A 23019-nucleotide genomic window follows, 5' to 3' on the forward strand; every position below is an offset into this window, starting at 1 on the left:
AGCACAGTTTCACTCCTTTTCCCATAGCCTGCTATTAAGCAAAATGCAAATTTTATTTTTGTTATCACACAGGCTGCAAATTAATTTTCCCTTCTGCTTTAACCTGAAACATACCTAGCCCCAGTTTTGTAGTCATGTAGAGCCCTACCCAAGAAACCAGCCCACTGGAAGAACTAGTGCCAGAGCAATCTCCAGCTAGGGACCAAAATCCTGAAGTTGTTTTAATATTCCTAAATGTGTTTGCAAAAAGGAGCTTTTTCCAATTCTTAGATTGCTGTTTTGACACTTCAGTCCAGAACTGTAAGAGATTAAAATACACTCATTGATTCAATTCCTTTTCCACGAGGCAACTGATTGAAGAGTGCATAGGAAAAGGAAATTACTGTATTTTTTTAATGTGATTAAAAACATTAATTAATTAATTTTTAAGCTAAATTTAGTTTGCTGTGATAAAACTGAAATTTTGAATATGAGATATACTAGTATGTATGAAGTTTTAGATAAACTGTATCAATGCCTTCCCAGGTATAGACCTTATTCCTCAAGTGAAGATAGAAGATTTAAAGCAAATGAAGGTAAGTATTGACACAAGCTTTTCGGGATGTGCTCCTAAATTTTTGTTTTAAGTAGCCAGGATTTTACCTGGTTAAAGTCAACATGACCACAGAAAAATTGATCCAGCTTCTCTTTTTCAGGCTTATATAAAGCATTTAAAGAAACAGCAGAAAGAGCTGAATGCCTTAAAGAAGAAACATGCTAAGGTATGTTCTCTGAGCCTAATTGAAGACAGCTGATCACTAATTAAATTATAGGGGAAGATTGAGGAATGTATTGAAATATGCTGCAGTGAGCACATTTTCACTTTGGCAACACTTTGTATGTCTGCCTGAGGCTGGGTGCACATTTGTTTGACCCATATAAACATCCAAGGCTCACCTTTTTTAGGAAATGATTCTGTCTTTCTCCCTCTTGCACAACTTATTAACAGGTAGCATGGAAAAACAAGGCAATAATGATGGGAGGTGGTGCTGCACTGAAGGCAGGCACTGGAGAAACTGCAAAATCACCAGAGGGAACTGAGATGTGTAGCTGAGAAATGAAGAGCCCTGGTCCTCCTCATTCATATTTGTGTTAACCACTTTATAGTCAACTTTTTCTTGGCAGTGATACCACAATTATGTTTAGCACTACCACAAATATACTTCATGGTAGAAAATTTTTGCCCTGCCCTCTTTCATTAAAAACCCATTATTCTTGTTACAGAAAGAGTTATAATAAGTGAAGAAAATATCTAAAGTTCTGAATTTTGGCAAGCACACAAATCCATTCAGGGTTTTTGGGGCAGTTGCTCCCTTTGCTTACAAATTCCACTGCAGATCTGATGTCATGTGGTTACCTGGGCATTTCTAATATCAGTCTTTTTGTTTATTTTCATGACTGCTGTTTGAGCATGGGACTCTCTGTACAATGAAGCATGGAAAAATTACTTTCAATAATTGGCACTATTTTGGGGTTCTTAGTATTGAAAGTCATGTAAGAAAATAGAATAGTTACATTTCAGCCTCCTTACTGACTGTGCAGAGGGGAAGAAATGAGCAATTTCTGCATTTTTATGTTGTGTGCAAAGCCCATGCTCAAGGAAAAGTGTCTGTCACCAACACTTTTTGGTATCAACAGTTTCTAGACCTTCATAGGGATGATCTTTTTGGGGGCTGCTAATTTGTAAACACTAATTTGTCATTTCATTGGCCAACAGCCAGCAATTTGCTATAGAAATGGTTATGTAGAAAACAGACATCCTCAGGGGTCTCTCTCCCTCTAACACATGACCCACAGGATATCTGAGCCAAGGCTGTGCTTGCTAATATTAAAAAAAAATGATCCATCTGTTCAGGCTTTCACTTGCTTCCTCTAATCTGAGGAAAAAATTGCCAGCCATAATCTAAAACCACCCTGCACTCAGAAGGGCTTTCAGCATTAGCTCAAGCACAGCTATTTCATGTCTGAGCCAGCCTGTGTCCTGCTGCTCCTAAGTACAGAATGTGAGCCTGTCCTAACCACAGTGCCTGCCTAGGGCATGCCTGGCCAAAGGCTCCAGCAAGAGCAGCTCCTGGAATTCAGAGGCTGAGCAGGAAAGTGCAGCCACGTTAGCTCAGAGGTGATCTCAGGGCAGTGCTCGGTGTGCTCATCACTGTTCTTAGTGCATTTTATCCGCTGGGATGGAGCAGGAGAACTCTGCAGTTGGTTATCCACCATCAGCCTCAGGAAGTCTGGGTTTGAAGCAGACTGAAGCTAAAAGCACCAGATTTAACCATAGACACTCCAGAGATCTGGGGGAGTAAGCAGAAGGGAATTGTTCATGATGCTTAGGGAAAGAAAAGTCTAATGCTTTTCCATCTTATAAAATTGGCTCGTGCCAAAAACACATTATGGCAAACAAAAATTAAGTGGTGCCACGCTTCCCAGCACACAACACTCTGTTGGTGTTGCTCTTTGATGTTGTCTTCCATTTATTTACTTCTTTTCAGCATTTCAGCCATTTTGGCTCCAGCAGCTACAATAACATTCTCCAAAAATCCCTCTGTTGGGATTGCTGAAGAGAGGTGATTGCTCTTGGGAGCAGAGAACATGATCCAAACCTCAGTTCAGTAGGAAGCTATCAGCCACTGGTGCTGTAGTATTCCTTGTGTTTGCCTTTTGAAAAACAGTGGCAAATTCATATAATTGTCACCACTTAAAAAAAAATCTCCTTATTAGGAATAACTTCTCTTGAATCTTAGCTCTGGTAATCTGTGCTTTTGGTAATTTAAATAATATGTTCAGTCACTTCTACATACTGTGCAGAAATGCTTTTCTTTAAACAATGCATCCATAGAAACACCTGCATTTGGCTGCTTTTGAGGTAAAGTATTTCCTGCCTTCATTCCCTGAAGTAACTTTAATCTCCAGTATGAATTAATATTCATATCTTATATTCAAATACAGAACAGCTGATGTGTTTGAATGATGACCTTTAGTTTATATCTCTTCTTTATCAAGTTATATAGTGAGCTATATATTGTTTAGGTGCAGATCTGGAGTGGCATCACAGGCAGGTGGGCAAAGGAAAGGGCATATCTCAGTCAGCCAACTTCATTTTTAGCAGCCTGCTTTTATGGGCCCCTACTTCATTTTAATATTTTTCAAAGCTGTCAGGTAGTTTCTGTGCTTTTTGGGCTAGACAGAAGAGGAAGGATAGTGAGGGATTACCTTGATATATTCTCTACCAGCCCAGAGGCTCAACAGAGGATTTTAGTGTACAGTTCTAGCAGTTTCAGACACAACAGGGATGGTCATAAGTGCCCCTGGAGGAATTTAATATGGTTCTAGACGGTAACCAGGATTGCATAATTAATCTAAATCCCCAAATTCGTCTCCTGCACATTCATATTGACATTGAAAATATGTACTGTTTGAATTAAAGCCTAGTATGAAAGAACATTAAAAAAAAAATCTCCATTTCACTATGCAAAAGCAGGAGTACAAAAAATGATCGGACTGTAGAAAAATAAAGTTCTTCAAAATGGATTTTTGAACTGGAAATGTTAGTTCCTTCTTTGAATTTCCTCATCCTTGTATTTTGTAATGAGAATCCTCCAGACCTCAGTTTTCAGTTGTGCACAGTATTTACGTTGCTTTAGGGAGATACTGGACAGGAATAACAGTTTGTATAATGGGAATTTATTTCCTCTTCCCTTTAATAGACTGAACTGTGGTTTCTGCACACACATACTCACTGTTCCCAAAGGAACAGTACATGACTCTTTATTCTTTTCCAGTGGATATTCTTGCTGTGATTTGAGTCTTTTTGTACCAGTTAGGTGGCATCTCAGAACACTGGCAGAACTGTGAATTCAATTTGTAATGACATGTAATTTGTGAATATATTCATGTGAAAGGTGTGCAAATTCAGTGGGCTTGAAGAAACATGAGGACCTACCTGAGGAGACTTTTACCTGCAAACTTATTCTGAATCAACCTAGAACATGTTAGCAACCAAAAGTTTGCATTTGAAAACAAAAGATGCTACAAAACAAAACCACTCAAATTTCTTAGAATTTTGAGAGAAGTGTGGGCAGAAGTCTCATGCTTTGCAGACATTGTTCTTAGTCTTTTGTGGCAAGAATTGGATAGTTCTGCTCATTCAGAGGAGAGTGGGTAGTTTGAGAGATGCTCTCTGTCACTTCACCTGTGGCTGGCTGATGTTGTCAAGCTCAAGTCATTCTTTTCACTGTCCCTATTTTTCCCTGCCTGGTTAATCAGTGTAAACACCCCCTGGTGAGGCTGGCATGTTTTAATATTGACAGAGTCTATTTGTTTCCCTTTAAATCCTGTGTGGAACAGCAAATTCAGTTCTCCACTCTGAATACAACACTTGGAAGCTGTATGTGTTCCCTGGGGAAGTGCTTGGCAGATGCTGGAGTGCTGGGGTACAGCCCAGAACTGGATTTTTGAAAGCACTGCAGCATTGGTATTAATGTTTTGGTAAAAGTGTGTGTAAAAGTATTTAATTAGCATTTTTAGAGGAAGAGACAGTGATAAGGCAAAGGTGTATAGAAAATAATAATAAAGAACAGTAGAATAGCAAGTGTGGAATAGATGCAAAAAGAGCTATTAAAAAATAGAGATAAAGTCCTGGATGAAGCCATTTTAATTAATGAGGTTCTTTTTGCCACGATTAGATAAAATGTGGGGCAAATGGGTATTAATAAAATAACATCAATGAAAGAACCATTTTTCCTATTGTGGTGTAAATTCAGTATTTGCTGCTCTCTGTGCTGGTCAGATATTTGCATCATTATGAGCTGCTGTTCTGATAAAGGAAAATATAAAATGAAGTTGTTTTGCACAGCTTACTGTCACTTGCTAAAGGAGATGTCTGCCACAAGGTAGGATTTCTTAATTGTGAGGGTGCTGCTGTCACTGGGGATCATGGGCCAGATCTTCAGAATTGTACTTAAATGGATATTTATTCCAACAGACGACTTTTTTCCCCATCATTGCTTTAAAATGTACCATATTTTTAGGGTTCACTGGAGGTTTTAATTTTTCTAACAAAGAAGAAATGTTTTGGTGCTTGTGATGGAATACCTGGAATGTTTAATGCCATATACCAGATTAAATTCCATTGTCAAAACTGTCTGTACACTGCTATTTTTTATGCTGTAAGAAAATTGAACATCAAAAATCCAGCAACCTAATGGTAAGGTCCTACTGTTTTCCAGGAGCACAGTGCCATGCAGAAGTTGCACTGCACACAAATTGACAAAATAGTGGCCCAATATGACAAAGAAAAGGTATCATATGAGAAAATGCTAGAGAAGGCAATCAAGAAGAAGGGGTAAGATATTATTTCAAATTGTTTTTCTTTAGACTTGAAACATATTTGATATCTTATGCTTTTGTGGTCTGGAATAAAGCATTCATAATTATTCCATTGCAGCTTGAACCAGCATCATGAATTAGCCTGAGAATGAGCTCTAGCAATGGGCCATAAATGTTGGAATCACTTTGCCTTTCTCTAATCTTCTGCTATCAGAATTTTAAAAGAAAAGGCAAAGGATTTGCCTCAAATTTTTATTTCTCTGGTCTGGTCTGGTCTGGTCTCACTGCACTCCCCAGGGAGAGTCACTGTTGTGTTCAGTGAAAGCAGACTAAGGTCCTCAACAGCTCTAGTGACCAGAAAGTAGCAATGTTTTGATTTTAGGGGAAAAGCTGGCTTTTAAATCCTGAATGTTTGAAAACAATAGACTTTTGCTGTGCTGTTGAGTTGAAGCTTCTTTTTGAGGAAAATCTTACAGATCCTCAGCTGGGATAAATGAATCTTACTCCTTTGACTGGAATGGAGTTGTTTTGATTTGCAGAAGCTGATGGCCTGGGATGTTATCTGTGTGAATCTCCTGTTTGTTCCAGAAAGGTTCCTGGAAGATGCTGATGACTTTAATAGAATGTCTAATTCTAATTTGGAATTAAGTAGCAGGACTTGCTGTTGCCTTGCTGCTCATCTGGCAGCAGTTTCTCCTCTCCACCTTTCACTGTGTCACTGGAATTTCATTGAGACAGCAGGAATTACTTTAGTTCCATATCCAGCTATGCTAATAGTTGCTCTTAATTTCATATTGTTGTCATCTGGCAACAACAGCTGGCAGCAGCTCACTCACTGAATACTGAACATAGATGCTTGTTTGGCACTGGATTCTTCCAAGAATACTTTTTCTATAAATTATTTGGAATGGTGGTGGGTTTTTGAGTGCACATGTTGTAAACTGGCAAAGGAACAGAAACAGAACTGTCAGAAGTAAACAAGGTAAGGAGAATTCTCCTCACTAAATTATTGAAAGCTCACAGTTCATGCTGTACATTTTTTGTTCAAGACAGGAGAACTCTAAGTGCAAAAATAGTTACCATCTAAGGAGTTTCTTCCAGAAAATTACTACTTCTCCAAGCAGAGAGGGGACAACTGCAGGATTGATTAATTTAATGTGGCTTTGATTCAATTTCATTGAATATAACACAGCAGAAGGTTACTGATACAGCTGGAATTTTAATTACAGTCAGGTTATTTACTACAGTGGTAGAGAAGTGAACTCTGGGCATTGCACCATAATTATTGTGGGAGCAGAAATATTTCCCTGTGCTCTGGTGTTGAAGAATCTGAGTGTTCTGTTGGCCTGAGAAGGAGCCAGTGCCTCTGCCTGTCCAGACAAAATGGCCAAGGGAGGTGTGTCAGGAAAATTAAAGGTGGAAATGGCTGTCTCTGTGGAATAAATATGGGGAAATTCTGGATAACAGTGCTGTCCACCCCAAAATGGGACAAGTATTTAAGCAGTCCCCCATCTGATTCACAGTTTGAGGACACTCCATTGGCTACTTGCAGCATCTTTTCTTAATTCTATAATGCTTCTTGCATGGACACCAAAGCCTTTATGATGGTTTCACATTATGAATTAAAAATAAAATGGAAATGACCACTCCAAAACCAGCTTTAATGCAAAGCCAAATACTGTTGCTTACCACAATTTCCATGGATTCCAGAGCTCTCAGTCACATGATGGCTCTTCCAGTTTTACAAGACTGTGTGCATGTAATTAAGAGCCAAATCAAAATCAGTATCTAACAGACTTTCTGTGGAAACACTTTTTAATGCCATAGCAAATTAAGGATGAGCCCTGAAAGCCCATTCTGCAAGGTACTTATGCCCACCCCAGCTGTGCAGAGTATTAAAGGACATGTTTTAAAGTGAATACATTGGTTGGCACTTACAAATTTTATTGAACTTAAATGTTCTGATGAATCCAGAGCCGTGGGTTCGATGAGTACAGGACATGCTCCATTTCCTTGGCTATCATTCTGGAGCATTTGCAAGGAATAAAAGTTGTAAGAGAATTTGTAAAACATGTTCTCAAGGCATTCATATTGAAATTGTCAATTATTTGATGACATAAAGACCTTTGATAGGTGTAAAAACAACTTTCTCTTCTGATCTTGTTGTGCACTTTTTTTTTTCAGTCCACTTCTGCCACATGGTGTGACAAATGCCAACTGCATATTGTTCAGCAAAGTAGGATTTTTTAATCACATGCTAATTCACTGACAGATGGACAGGATTTTGCTCCCTGTGCTATTTCTGTCATACACTTGAAATGCTTACAAATCTCAGAGAGGCACATGGGGATAGGTATGGTTGTGTTGCCACTCTGAATTGGAGTCAGGGCACACAAACATCCTTCCGATTTATTGGGACTGTCCAGAAATCCAAGTGTATCTGTGTGTGTGAGCATGGGTAGCTGACCCTGGGTTGGGCTGTCCCTGGGTATTTGTTCCCAGCTGTGACTCCATGGTTCAGCCATGGCTCAGCCACTGCAGCTGGGTAATTCCCATTATTCCCAGTGTCCAAACTGGTTGGAAGTTGCCCTGGGATATGATGAAAGCTGCGTTTCCAGAGTAGGGATCAGCTGGTGGTTTGGATGTCTGGGATTCTGAAGAGTCCAGTGATTGAACTAATGAAGCTATTTGGGGATAAAGTATGTCTGATTCACACCTAAGAATCAATGGCTTTCATACTGATCAACAAATCAAATATTCCTGATATCAGCCACACCCTGATCACAGTGTAATCAAAGACACTTCCCTTTCAGCTGCTGGGTTTTTTCAGGCAGAGTTAACAGTGGTTAGAACCTCTCTCTATGGCTTTAGATTGCTTCCAAGGGTTCAAATCAGTGTTAGAAATATCTACACAACTTCCCTTACTCTGAGTAGAAAATAAATGACTGGTGACCCTTGGGACAACAAGACATGCTATTTTCAGTAAGGGCTTTCCTAGTACTGTTTGATGATAAAATTTGCTGCTAATTTCTCTAAGTTTAGCAGTACTTTGATATGAAAATAGGATTTAAACTTGTTAAGAGTTTCATAAATCTCCTTTTCTGGAGCAAACATGGATTAATGTTATTGCAGACAAGCAATGACCATCCTTATTAGGGCCAGCTGCAGCTGATAAATGAACATGTCCCTGTCCAGACAGTGGAGCTGCATCACTTTACATCAGTGGATAATCCAACACAGAAATATTACAGTGGTGTCCAGACTTCTCTCAAGATATTTATTCCAGGCCCCTTCTTTGCAGCCCATTCACTTACTCTCACACAGGGACACCTACATTTTCTATAGGTGTTCAAATTTAGATCTCCCAAATCACCCTGGGAGGTAATTACTCAAATGACATCATTTTATCTGCCTCAAACTAAATATAAATAACCAAAGAATCTAAAATCATGGCAAGGACAGGCCTTTAAGTTTTCAGGCAGAAACTGGTTTTTCTTGGCAAGGTATTTTAAGCCTGGAAAAGGAACCAAGTATCATAAATGGAGATGCCTGACACATCCTCGGCAACAGAATAATTGCTGGACTAATCTAGAATTAATCATGTGGTGTTTGAATTGACTGATCATTAATCCAACAATATTTTTTAAGTTGTGAATGGATTGCCAGAAGAAATAATTTCATTCCAATACGGTGCAGCACTTCAACTTTGATTAACATTTTAATTAGTAAGTGCAGACTGAATGGGGAGATGTTTAACTTGTGGCACACATTTGCAATTTTTCTTTTCCTTTTAGAGGAAGTAATTGTGTTGAATTGAAGAAAGAAACGGAAATTAAAATTCAGACACTAACATCAGATCACAAATCTAAGGTAAGAAAACAGCCAATTTTAACACATGCAACTTCTGAAAGAGAGAATTTGAGACCCAAGTGGTAGTTAATTTTCTTGGAAGCATATGAATAATTTTCAGGAATAATGACATGTTGAAAAGAATGGGAGTAATTGAGTGTCTAAAAGTGTTTCTTAAAAAAATTTTTCAAGCAACATCAATTTCCTGCTGTTTTGAAATTTTTGAAGAAAGCGCCATATTCATGCCTCATGAAGTGAAACTGGTCATTTGTGTCAGCTCTAGTTAAACAAAGAGAATATGTGTGATACAAAATTTGGATGCTAAATACATTCCCAAAATACATACATAAAGAAGTTTCTATTTCATTTTCCATCATTGTTGCCATGGCCTTGGTAATCTGTTTCTTAGGGAATGAGGTGCCCAAGTTGCTCTTGAACCAAAAGCCTTCTTATTTCTGTTTTGGGGTTTTTTTTCCCCCATTGCTTGGTTGCTTTGTTTTCTCCAAGGTCCTGGGGAATAAAAGTGTCCTGGAACTCAACCTCAGCTAATTTGAAAAAGCTGATCTCAAGCTCATGGCTCACTTGGAGTTGCTCAGAGTTGTTTCCTCTGTACTTTTGTCCCACTGCTGTATTCACTGACTTCCTATTTCCTTTGGAAGTCTTCTCCAGGACTTGTTGACATGTTTTGGAAAGTTGTCCAGATTAGAGGGTGGCAGGAAGGCTCATCCATGTACAAAATTATTTGGAGGGAGGACAGTACTAGAGACTGACCCCAGTGAAAGCTGAAACCTATGAAAGGATCAGACAAGAATAGAAAATAAACACAAACACAGTCACATCTTTGAGGCTAGAACAAGTTAATTTTTATCTTGTCTTCCTTGAACTTTATTCTCTGGTTTTATTTTTTCATGTGGAAAAGATCTTAATTTTCTAAACAAGGTTTGCTTTCTTGTTGCTGCCCTCTCAGTTGTAGATGTAGCAAAACCCCCCAGGAATAAAACATAAAGCACTCTCCTGTCTCCCTATCTTCTTCCCATATGAAAAGTCCAGAACACTTTCCTTAAACAGAAGCAAATTTATTAAGTTAAAAAATAATTCCTCTCTTAGTGACAAAAACTCTCTGAGGAGCACTGGCTCCCAATCATCCAGACATAAGCTCCAAAACTCATTTGAAATGACATTATACAGAAACTTATTTCCTCTGATCTCTCTCTCCCCTGTCTCACTCATAGTCTGGAGTTAGGTGTAATTTGTACACAAGGAACATCCAAATGTTCATTAATCTTCCACATCCAAATAATGTGACTCATGTTCTCCCTTTTCACAAATATATTCAGTTTCTGAGCCCTTCTTTCAGAATCCTGCTTTCAAATTGGTTCTCTTTAATTTAATCCATACCTGGAAAAAAAGATTGATTTTTTTTCCACTCCCATATCAGGTTTTAGGATGACATTTTGAAAGGAGACTTAAATGTAAGATTTGAAACATAAGAGTTCAATATAAGACTTGAAATTCCAAGCTTCTGATTATTGGATAATTCCCAAAGAGCTCCTCCTCAAGTCATCCCCCTCTGAGGATTCCTCTAATGATTTTCAATGCCCTGCTCACTGTGGTTCCATCAAAATTGTCCAGATTATTTACCAACTTCTTTTGTTTCAACTGCTGTGTGTGGGCCCTTGAATTATTCCTGGAGATCATTTAAAGGTTTGCAAGCAACAGGCTGGAAAACAGTGCTCAAGACCATAGGGAAATTAACTCTTATCTTAGATGAAGGTAGGTGCAATTAAATTAGATTAAATTCTGAGATGCTGAATGCATTACACTGATATAGTGGGAGTTTGATTAATTAACAGCTGTTCAGCATTTCTCAGCATTTGGCCCACTAATTTTGATATCAGATTAGAATATAATTCATCTTTAATTACAGCTCTTGTCCTCCAATACAGCTCTGTGCCACAACGTGCCTGTACACACCTTTTGCACCAAAGAGACCTTTACATCTACAAAACTCCTCCTGTCAGGAGGAAACATCCAGCCCAAGTTTGACATGAAATATTGAAATTAAATCTGAATGTCCCAGCGTGTACTTCACACACAATTAACCTAGCAAATGCAAATTACTCGCCTGCATTAGGAAAGTAGGTCTCAATATCAAGCGGGCAGAGGATGAAAAGAAAAAAAAGGAAAGATTACTTCAAAGATCATTCCTGCTTGAACTTAGTGACTAAACAAACTTCTTGCATATATGCTGTGCAAAAGAAGGTTCCTTATCAGGATTTTAATTAGTCTCTTAGGCCCAGTGTAGGAACAGATGAAAGGACAGGCTTGCAAATACGGTCTGCAAAACAGGAAAGAGAGAAGTTAACTAATGGTTATTTTTCCTGTCCTTTAGGACAAGCAACACTGTCTTAAGAGCAGAAAGTAGGACAAGAGCACAGCCCAGTGAAAATTAAATAGTCATTTCAACTATGCTGCTAGTAAATTGGAGAAAAGCAGAGATATTCTCTGAATTTACTACGGCTGAACTTTGAAGTCTATCACAGATCTGCAGCAAAATTGGATTTCAGATGATTTAATGGCCATGAGTTCTAAGTTCTTTGGAATCTGAGTCAAATTGGGTATTTAAAGTCTTGTAACTGGTTTTTGGCACATCCCTGACATCCTTCTCATCAGGTTATATCTTGCTGTACCTGAAATGAGACTTGTGCCTTGGTGGAGATGTGATAAAAGAAAGTTTCTCTTTTACATCCCTAGAGAAAAGCTTGTTTTACAAGGAGGTGTATCTGCTTCTTACACTGCCTGCTGCTTCTGGAATTAGCAGCACATCATAGCACATCTGTCCACAAACACAGGCAGGGTGTTTTTCTGATTTCTTCCTTCTTAGATTAAATACTTTATCTAAGTATTACCACACTGTCACTTTGCAGGGTTTTTCTTTGGGAGTTGGACTCAATAATTCTATGAGGTATTATATGATCCTTTGGTATCAGTGTACCTGAGATTTAGATTTCCTTCCTTCAGGTTCCTCTGTGGTTTATAACATTCACCATTTAAGAACAATTACCACATTATTCATTTTCAATGAGCCTTTGAGTCTTTGTTCCTCTGTTTGTTTGGGCTTTGAAAACTCCTTGCAACTAACTCACAAAATACTTGCATTCACCATGACTTCCACTATTTATTTCACTATTTTATTGTCATGATTCTTTTTCCATGTAAAGTTTATTTTGCATTTTCTCTACAGTGTAAGGAGCCTTTAAATAAAAGCAAACTCCTCTTTGTTTACTGGAATGCCTGTGGTGGTGGTGAACACTCAGCCTCCTGCTCCCTAGGCCACATAACAGCACTTGTCTTTTTGAAACATTAATAATTTCTAACACTGTGACTGTGGAGATTTTCTGAGGGCACAGCCCCTTTGCTGCTGTGCTCCAAATTACACACAGGATTTTGGACTGATCTACCTGCATCATTTTTAATTCAAATCATGGGTGGACTCCATCTGGAAACTCTGTATTGAAAATAAACAAGGAATGTGTTTTCCTAAAACCTTCAGCCATGACTTTTAGCTCTCCCAAGTCCATCCTAGGTCTCCCTGGGGGTTGATAAGCCAAATGAGGTCACTGTTGATAGGAGATTCATACAACCTGACTCAAGTGTCTTGCTGCTTGAGGCCCTGGAGATGTAAGAGGGGAATTTCCGGAGTGTCTGAGTGATAAATCCTGCTTTGGAACTGCCCACATTTTCACCTCAGCAGTACAAGGCGCTTGGGCTAAACTTGGCCCAAATTGAAGCGCTTGAGGTGGTGCCAGAGGTGAGCTGGAATATCTGCCCCTCAAACTCTCAGAAACTCCATCTGAAAGGCTAGTTTTTCCTTCCTTCACATTTACAAATTCAAATAATTCACAGTCAAACTTTTATTTGTACTCATTTTAAAACTGAATCCTCATGTTTTTCAGGCTCTGAAGGCAGTACTTATGAACATCTTATTAAGAATACTACTCCCACCAGCTGCACCACATCCTTCATATCATTTCATGGTTGACAGGCTCTGGGCTTAGTAGTACACTTCCCCACATGCACAAAAAGAAGCATGGCTCATTTTGCTGGAGGCACACTGACACTTAAGCACCCTGATGAATTGGGCCTGTGTTAGTCATCCCAACTTCTGCCTCAAAAGGCTTTTGTTGTTTTCTGTAGAGAACTTCAGGTTGCTCTCTATCAGCTGTTCCTGCCTGTTTTGGTATGAGACCACTCTTCAGCTATAGTTAAGTGCAAATCTGGCTCTCGGGTAGTGGTAGTCATCTTGATCTGTTCCAGAATTACTCACTTCTTTATTTCATTAGATTCCCTCTTTACTGAGCAACACAAACCTTAGGTAAGAGGTCCTTCAGAGGAGCCTCTCCAGGGCAGAATGGAGACTGGGGCTGATAAAATCTCCACCTTTCTCACCTTCACCACTGTGTACAGGACAATCTGTTCTTCATTATGCAAACCCCAGCTAAAATATTTAGCTGGGGTTTGCATAATTCTCTCACTTTCATTCTCTTACTATTCTCTCACTTTCTAAGCAAAATGGTGGCAATTTTTGTTAAAAAGGATCAAATCTGCTTTTGTAAAAAATGACCCAGATGTTATTGGTTGTAGTTGAAATGTTTACCTGATGATGGATTTATTTGGAGTCACATTTTGTATATCATTTATGGAAAAGTAGGATAGCATGTCAAAATACCCAAAGATAATCATTAAAGGTTAATAAAACATATCTTTCTATTAGCTTCTTTTCAAAATCAGTGAGTGTGATATATTAAAATAACAATTCTTGTGATTTAGGCTTCTTAATACTGTCTCTTGGGAACATTCCAAAACTTTAATCTCATTATTCTTGTGAGGCTTGCGAGATAAGCAAGAGAAGAATACTTGTCAGATTCTCTGCTGACTTAATGAGTATAAAACAAAGATACATACCACCATCTTCAGATTGAGGTTGTACTAAATACAGGATTTCTCTGTAAATGCTCTGTGTTTGTGAAACTGTCTCCACAAAATCAAAGGCTATCTTTAAGCCCTCAAAGAAATCCTGCTCACTAGTTTTTCCCATTGTAAAGTTCAGTACTTTCAATATATATGTATTTTTCTTGGCAACAAAAGTGTGAAACGGTTTTATTATTAGCTCAGTGTTAAAGGTTTTAAAACAATGGTTGTACAGTGAAGAGCCTATTTATTCCGCCAGTCTATTCAGGGCACTTTAGATAATAGTGTCTTAATAGTAGGGGTTGGTTTACATCTGTTTTTATACCCACCCAGTAGTGTCCTCAGTGGCTTTGCTATCTGTGAAGCAACTTCATTTGTGCAACTTCATTTTTCACAATTTAACTGTGTTCTTTAGAACCTGTTTTATGATTGTCTTTACATCACCTTCAGCAGCAGGAGGAGTTGCTTTGTCTGGGAACCTCCAACAAATCTGGCATTTCCTCCCCACAGGTCAAAGAGATCGTGGCTCAGCACACCAAGGAGTGGTCCGAGATGATCAACACGCACAGCGCCGAGGAGCAAGAAATCCGTGACTTGCACTTGAACCAACAGTGTGAACTACTGAAGAAACTGCTCATTAATGCTCACGAACAACAAACCCAGCAGCTGAAATTTTCCCATGACAGGTGAGCAGAGCAGCGCTGCCCGACAACGAGGGCTTGGTTTAGGTCTGCTCTGGGTAATGCTTTAGTTTTTTGCATTGACAGCTCCTGTACTGCTGCCAAAGGCACTGGGCTGAATGCACGGTAGAAGTAAAATGAGGAACCATACAAGGTTTAGGTATTGTTTTGGTTTGAAAGATGTGTCTGCCAGGGAAGGCAGGAACCTCCCTTGGAATGGACAATGTGTCTCCCTTCCCTCGGAATTATTCTAACTCCGAAATGCAGGGGGCTGTGAGGCAGAGGTTCGGGAAGAGCAATGCCAGTTCTCTCCTAGCACGTATCCAAGGCGAGCAGAGCGCAGGGGCAGCAGCCCCAGGCAGAGCGGAGCCCCAGCCCCGCCGCTCCCGCCCGCGGCCGCTTTCCCCTCGCTGCAGTTCCGCTCGCAGCCGCCAGGGGCGCTGCCGGCTCCCGGCCGGGCGGGGCGGGGGCGATGGTTCCCCGCGCCGCCAGGGGGCGCTGTGCCGCCAGCTCGGCTCCCTCAGGCGGCCATGGCGGGCGGGCTGGAGGGCGAAGGGAGCGGCTGGAATGGCGGCGGCGGGCAGAGCCCAGAGGAGCAGTGGAAATGTAGCAGAAACTCTGCAGCCTTAGCGGGAGTGCTGGGGGTATCCCGGCAGGCAGGGGGGCTGGGGTTACGGTGTAGCCAAAAACCCTGAGCGGTGGCGGGGAAGCGGCGGGGCTGGGCAGCAGCAGCCCGGCTCCCGAACAGGCCCGGGAGAGGCTCCCTGGGAGGGGAAGGCTCTGAGGGCCCTGGGTTTTGCCCTGAGGCACCCGAGCAGATGGTGAGGGTCCTTTCCATGAGGCCAGGTGTTAATAGTGGCCCAGTGCATCGGCCACTCCTACCGCGAGCCACACTCGCGGTAGGAGACTATAACAAGAGACAGAACCCCGCAGTGGTGGCAAATCCTTCCCACAGCAGCCGCAGCCTTGTCTCCTCTTCCATCCCACGAGAGGCACCGAGCCCAGCTCCTCACCCCCAGCCAAAATCTCCCGCTAGCTCTGACCCTCCACATGAAAGCCCCTGAGCTACTGAAGTTCACCTGCACCCATCTCCCACCTTGGCCATTTCTTTCTCTTAAATACCCGGTCGTTATCGTCTCTTAGCAACAAATGGGACAAAACTCCCTGAGAGAAAGGAAAAAAAAAAAAAAAATCCTAACCTCCAACAGATAGATATAGGAATGGGCTTCTTAGCTGATTTAGATCATCTCAACCTCCTTAAAGGCAGCAGGGGTGGTGGAGCATTGGTAGTTTGAATTGACTTTACCCAGAAACTTCAATTCAGAGACTGGGAACTGAAAAGTATCAAATATGGAAATATCCTTTGGAGTTGCTGTCAGCTGTGGACTCATGTTTATAGCACTGGTGGCTGTAAGAAAGATCCATGAGAAGTGAGGACAAAAGGGGTTACAGAATAAGCTACACTAGATTGATATGTTAATATTATACAATATCCTGCTGTAATCACACAGAAGATGCTACATGACACTAATGCTTTTGTAATTAACCATTCTGCCTATTTGAAATCGAATAAAGTTAAATGCACGTTATAGTCACAGTGCTAAAAATGGTGGTAAGTAGAGGAATAATTTTTTATCCTATGTTCTATTATCCGGAGCAGCTTAAAAGCCTATGGACATAAAATATATGTGTACACATAATATATGTATTAATATGTAGATTCATATGTAGTTGTCTTCAGCACCTTTCACATAAAATGCATGGGGGATAAGAAATAAATAAATCACATTTGAAGAAGGAATTGAAATTATTTTTTAAAATTCCTGAGTGAAAAAGCAGCTTATCTTTGCATCAGAGAGAACACATGCTGGGAGCTGCAAGCTTTTCATCCAACAGAGAATTGTCCCAGCAAAAGGCTTGTAGTGAGCTCATCTTTATGTTGATCTTTGTGTTAACACATGTATTCGAGCTACCCTCCAAGACATGCCCTGTCAAATGTGAAGTCCAAAGATTATTCAATTATTGTACAAATTCATCGTTCAAAAATTATTAGCCAGAGGAAGGTGCAGTCCTTGGTTCTGTGCCTCTAAATCATATTTGGCTGCATCAGCCCAGGAAATCACATCACTTTCTTTTTTTTTTTTGAGTCTTTTTTTCCATCCTGCTTGAAATTCATCAGAATGCTTGGAAGGTAATTTACTAATATGTGGCCTGTAAAAGTAAATTTTTTGTTTCCTTTTCCATACATCTTTCTGTGTTCTCTTAACTTTGCTAGAAGCTGTCATTTCAGGCAAATAGTATATATATATATGGCAAAATTTAATTTTTTTAAATCTTTTTTCTCATTGTTTTAGTTTTTGGCTTTAGAATTTCTGTATCTGTGTGTTGTTTAAGCATCCCTGTATCATTTCTTGTATATGATTCTCATATTCTTGGCAATGTATTTTGCTTTCTTATTAGAAATCATTCCATGTATTGCCGTATCTGTGTTTAAAGTTACTAAGAACCAGATCTGAAAATTTACATCCTGATAAATATTGAGAACTCTCTTTGCTCAGCTGTCCCAGGAGTAACAACCTTCAATATTCTTTCTGCTTTATTCATTGCAATTTAGCATATTTTTGCTTATTTGGCAATTATGTGCAGACAGCAGACTTTCCTGTTTAAAACAAATTTAAGACTGTGTCTGAATCTATGAATATTTCAGAAGAATTTGGACTGTGAAATATTGAAATGTGAATAATAATGCCCCAAAGAGACGTTAAACTTCATAATTTGTAAACTTTTTAATGTATTATATTGTGTGTAGGAAGATATGTATTTATCTCCAGAGGCCAGGAGACAATTCAGGGATATCCATAGGAAAAATGGGATCTGTGTGAGGGCAGTGTGGGAGTGGAGCAGGGTCTCAGCAGGCTGTGCTCACCACTTCCCTCTCTCTGAGCTGGGTAATGAGCTGGATATCACAACAGAGGGCACAGGGTTGGTAGCAGAGATCAATAAACTAAAATGATGCAGTTGCCTGCTGTAGGAAAGGTGCTTTCCCTCCATGGGCAGCACAAAAAGCAATTTCTGTCTGTGCTTTAGGCTCATTTAAAAACAAAGCAGAAGGCAGCAGATACTACTAAAAACCTGAAGCTTATTGAGCTCCAGGGGTGCTGAGCCCCCTGCCTCCCCAGACTGAGTTACCTTGGCTCATCTGGATGTGGTGATCCTGCAGCGGTTCAGAAATTGGGGACGTGAGGCTGTTATTCACAAGCATTATGTACTCCAGATAAAATAAGCTGAGAGTGAGAGAGAAAAATTGTGTGGTGGGTTGTTTTTTTTTTTAATGGAAGAGATTTATATTTCTTCAAACAATACTGGTGTCAGAAAATGACATGTTAATGCACTTTGATGTCATCTAAATATATATATAAATTCCAAGGGTAGACTTACATGCTTAAAGTTAAGTATCCCTTCAAAAGACATGTTTGTATAAATTTCAGAGGTGCAGTCACTATGACTCAGTAGAGAATCAGCAGCTAAATCTTGCAGTGCCACATTTTTCAGAATCCTTTTTTCTTTTTTTTTTTTTTCTTTACCATCCTGGCTTATCCACTTCTTCCAGTTCCAGGAATCACCACTGCTTGTGGGAGGGAGAGTGTTTTTGCTGGAGACAACATGATGTGTTGGCCCTTTCAGCCACCTCCATGGCCAATGCCTCATTTCTAAATCATCAGTGATGCACAATAGTCCTCTAATCCTTTTAACTTCTTCCACTCTGAAGTTGTATCTGATGCAAACAGGCTAAGTCAGTTTGAACACCTACACTGACTTTTTTTTCATATCCTTCAGCACAGTAATCAAAATAAATCATTTCAGCTCTCCTCATAAGACAGAGTGCTTGAAAATCACTTCAATTTCAGTATAGAAAATATAAGCTTTTATTTGGAGAAAGAATTGTTGGAGTGAAATGTGTTCTCAACACATCAGTTTTTTTAGAACCAAGACTAATTTTGGCTGTGATACCACTGCTTTTAAATCTGCATCCAGGAAACGTTCAACTTTATGAACTCTTGGGAGGGAAAAGAGAAAAAAAAAAAAAGGCATCACAGTTCTTTAATAAAAATTTTCAACAAGTCCTCTCATTTCACAGGGGGGGCTAAAAGGTTCACTGAGCCAGAAAGAGAAACCAAACCACAAGCCTGACCATGGCTAAACCACTCTTTTCAGGCCCACAGACCCGAAATAGAAGTTTTAAAAGGAAGTCTGTCAGCTCGTACCACAACTAGCAAATATTACTGTTGATATTGCTGTTACCTTCTGAGTGCAGGATTCATAAATTTTTTAGGCAGTTGTAAAAGACAAATTGCATTTTCTAAACAGCTGATAGTAGCTCGTACTAGGACAAGTCATAATAGGGAGAAAAGAGAGTATTTGATACCCTTTTACAATATTCAAAGCCTAAAAATGCTTTGAACTGGTCTTTCAGATTATATTCTCTGGAATAAATGGAGATTTCTGGATGCCTGCTCTAACTGTGTAAATTCTACCCAAAGGAAGGGAATTTTAATGTTGTTTGTTCCTTCCTCTTCCTTAATACTTCAAGGAAAAAGTAACCACAGTGTAGAGGAACCCAACCTCCACAACAGTTGCATCTTAAACATTAATGACTGTGTTTGATTTTGCCCAGGGAAAGCAAGGAGATGCGTGCCAACCAGGCTAAAATATCCATGGAGAACAGCAAAGCCATTAGCCAAGACAAATCTATCAAAAACAAAGCTGAAAGAGAGAGGTGAGTATCCCCTCCTGACAAGGGAAGAATGCTGTCAAAGGCTGACAGGGGAAGTCATGGATTAATTAATTCCATTATGTATGGAAACAAGGTCTAAAGATTGCTGGATGTATTTTTAGATTATGGTTTTCAAAAAAAATGGTGATATTCTCATATTTATCCTTTTAATAATTCTGATGCCATGATCTTTGATTGACTAGAGTAGGTCAAATCACACTATTAAATTTTAATTATTGTACTTGAAGAGCATTATATTGTTTTGCTTTTTCAATGAAATGAGGGCCTGACTGAGAAGGGAGTAAAAGCAGAATGTACACGATGATGTCTTATAAGCCTTTGGGATTTCCCCTTCGCTTTGGCCTTGCCATCTGGCTCATTCTTTCCTTTTTTACATCACCTCCTTGGCACTGGGCTATTTTTGTTCCCAAAGCCTGAACCTGTTCCTGCTGAACCAAGTCCCTTGAGTGCTGCATACTCCTGGCTCATCAGGAGGATGAGTTGTCAGAGCCCTGGTAACCATTGGCTTTGTTGTGTTAGACCTCACTAATGACTCCAAGATAAACCTGTTCCCAGATCTGAAAGGAGTTCTGGTTTGTGGGCCAATTCAACTGTTTGAACTATTTTTGTTCTCTGTCATGGCAGAAATCTTAGGAAGAGACACTTAAATTATTTTATGTAACTATTAATTATATATTTATATTTTTGCATAAATCACAGCTTTAAGAAGCTTGCAGTACTGATAAGTGTAACTTTGCTTATGATCATCAGATGATTTTTTTTCCATTACCACTCTTAAGACACACAGCACTTTTTATATACCAAAACTGACAGCAGAGTACAGCAAGGGATGCACAAATCAATTAAATAATTTGTTTGGCAGTTTTGAGCACCACTCTTGAATAAGAAAAAAGCAAAGTTCATTCACAACAGTCAAATCTTCAGTCATACTGCCAATATACTTGGAAATCTCTGAGTGTAAAGTTCTGTAGTCAGAGGAGTGTTCAATTTGCCATTATTCCCACCTGGTATAGATAATCAGAAGACAAAATACACCTTAAGAGATTGTGATTCTCTCTATTGTAGCTTTTGGGTTTCTTTTTTTCCAATGAGTCTTCATAGAGAATGTTTGCATTTTTTTCAGGCGAGTCAGAGAACTGAACAGCAGCAACACGAAAAAGTTCCTGGAAGAGAGAAAAAGGGTAACTATAACCTTGACAAGTCACTGGGCACTGATTCTGGATATTCTTTTTCATTCCTCTGTGTTGAGAATCCAGCTCTAGTAGATTTTTGTCTTTGCTTTGTTGCACATACTTGTAGAACAAAAGATCTGACATCTATACAAGACAAAGAACAGAATTACTGTTCATTCCTGTGTGTTTGCCAAGTCTATGTATTATGTGCAATGTGTATAATATGAATATTCATTATATCTATTAATTAATAATATGAAGCACTTTTTTAAGATCAGGTAATATAATAGGCCTCCTGTGATGTTTTATGCCACCTAAATGGGTCAAGATATGTATGTATCTTTCAAGGTTTTTAATTTTACTTTATTTACTTTACTTTATTTTACTTGTTAGTAATGTGTTATATTCCCCACCCCCCATTATTTTCTCTCAATCACAGCTGGCAATGAAGCAGTCAAAGGAAATGGATCAGTTGAAAAAAGTTCAACTTGAGCACTTAGAAGTCTTGGAGAAGCAGAACGAGCAGGTATCTTGTTTTAAAGGCTTAGGAGAAAAACAAGCTAGAGAAAACAGTAACCAGAGTCAGGCTGAGTAGAATCCTTCTGAATGTAAGTCTTTACCAAAAATGGGGACTTTTTCAAAGTCACTACCTACTTTGGGAGTCAAAATGAAGAGGTGAGGTGACTTAAATGATGATACAGCACCAGATTTGTTTCAGCTGAGCTTGTGGGAGCTGAACTGCTCAGCCAGAGTGCCTTTTCAGCTGTTCAGTCACACTGATACTCGTTAGCCAGATATGACAGTCATTAAGGACCCAGCATATCCATTTTAATTACTCCCCAAAAGCAACTCAAGCAAATCGGTTTCCTTCGTTTTGGAACTTACAGTTCTAGTACTGATTGAAAAATTAGAGGTGAAACGTGCCCAGAGCATCTCTGAACTCCAAGAGACAGTGAGTTTGGACTTAATTCTAGAGATGTACAGTAGCATGGGGAGTTTTATCTGTACTAGTACACTCTTTCCTAATTAAAATACCTTATTATTTTCTGCTAGTTTATAAGCCTTTTTTTTTTTTTTAATTGAAAAACTACTTGGCAAGGAAGTAAAATTCTAATCTTATTTCTGGTGGAAGCAACACTATGTTCTGAGCAGCTCCCTTGCTGAAAGGTTGAGCCAGGAGAGCTGGAATAATTGCATGGACTTGCAGTACTGCACTTAAAAATGTAAACTGCAAGAGGAATATACCCAGAAGTTCAGTGAGGTGAGAGAGGAGGGAAGGATTTAATACCCACTACTTTCCATTTAATACCCATTGCTGTTAATGGTTATGTACTCATTTCTTTGTTTGGTAAATGTTTAGAACTTGAACTCTCTGGAAGACACCATAATACAAATTAAAGCCATCTTGCAGAGAGATAGGGAAGGGAATAGTACAGGCAAATCAAGTATTTCCACTGTCAGGACAGAGCCCCAAAGCTGCAGCCTGGGGTAAACTTCCAGGATCTTCTAAGATCTCAGGTGGCTGCTACCACGGAGCCCCAGCCACCACTCTGCTGATTGCTCTGCCTCCTCCTGGGTAACAGCCACGAGTCCCACTCTGATCCCTCACAGGGTTGCTGTAGGTGCCATGTCCAACATCCAGCATGAATGGATCTGTCAGTCAAACTGCTCCTGAGCAGTATCTAAAGGCAGGGAGGCAGGACCTGGGAGAGGAAATTGGGCCATGGCAGATCTGTAGAGTCACTGTGATAGCTGACAAAAGAATGATGGACTTGATCCAGAGCTATGGTGTTATCAGTTCTTTCTTTCCATTGTCTTCAGAGAACTTTGGATCTGTATTTTAAAGTACATAAGGAGAGGAGAGAATGATTCTGGTTGTGCTTTTGACCATAATGTGATAACCACATTCTGCGTAAGGGAGCTGGGATCAGTGAGTCACTGAAGGGTCACCTCTTTGAGCAATTAGATACATCCTCACCTGGGCTGACAGCTCTGCAGCTGAGGGATGGCAACAGCCTACGTGAGCTTCCTCATTTACTGTTTAAGTCAGATAAATCATCAGTTATTAAGTGGAATAAGCTCCTCTGTGTGCTGGTTATCACTTCTGTGTGGGCATGTGGTGGCCTCTGCCACAGGGGTTGTCCTTAACAGCTTTTTAACTCACTCTAATTTGATCCATCAGAGCAGA

The 23019-nt window shown here is 39.7% G+C and overlaps 1 protein-coding gene across 9 annotated transcripts in view; it reads left to right on the plus strand.

Annotated features, from left to right (window-relative positions):
- PLCB4 (phospholipase C beta 4) overlaps positions 1-23019 on the plus strand; it is a 185322-nt gene that overhangs the window by 157260 nt on the left and 5043 nt on the right. For all 9 annotated transcript variants that reach the window (XM_033513185.1, XM_015620529.3, XM_015620528.3 and 6 more), the window contains 8 exons: positions 526-575; positions 696-761; positions 5265-5380; positions 9159-9234; positions 14695-14870; positions 19540-19641; positions 20783-20840; positions 21271-21357. In XM_033513185.1, coding sequence (XP_033369076.1) covers positions 526-575; positions 696-761; positions 5265-5380; positions 9159-9234; positions 14695-14870; positions 19540-19641; positions 20783-20840; positions 21271-21357 — 731 coding nt within the window. The remainder of the gene's footprint in view (positions 1-525; positions 576-695; positions 762-5264; positions 5381-9158; positions 9235-14694; positions 14871-19539; positions 19642-20782; positions 20841-21270; positions 21358-23019) is intronic.

Source organism: Parus major, chromosome 3 (assembly GCF_001522545.3).
Source record: "Parus major isolate Abel chromosome 3, Parus_major1.1, whole genome shotgun sequence".
Classification (NCBI taxonomy): Eukaryota; Metazoa; Chordata; class Aves; order Passeriformes; family Paridae; genus Parus; species Parus major.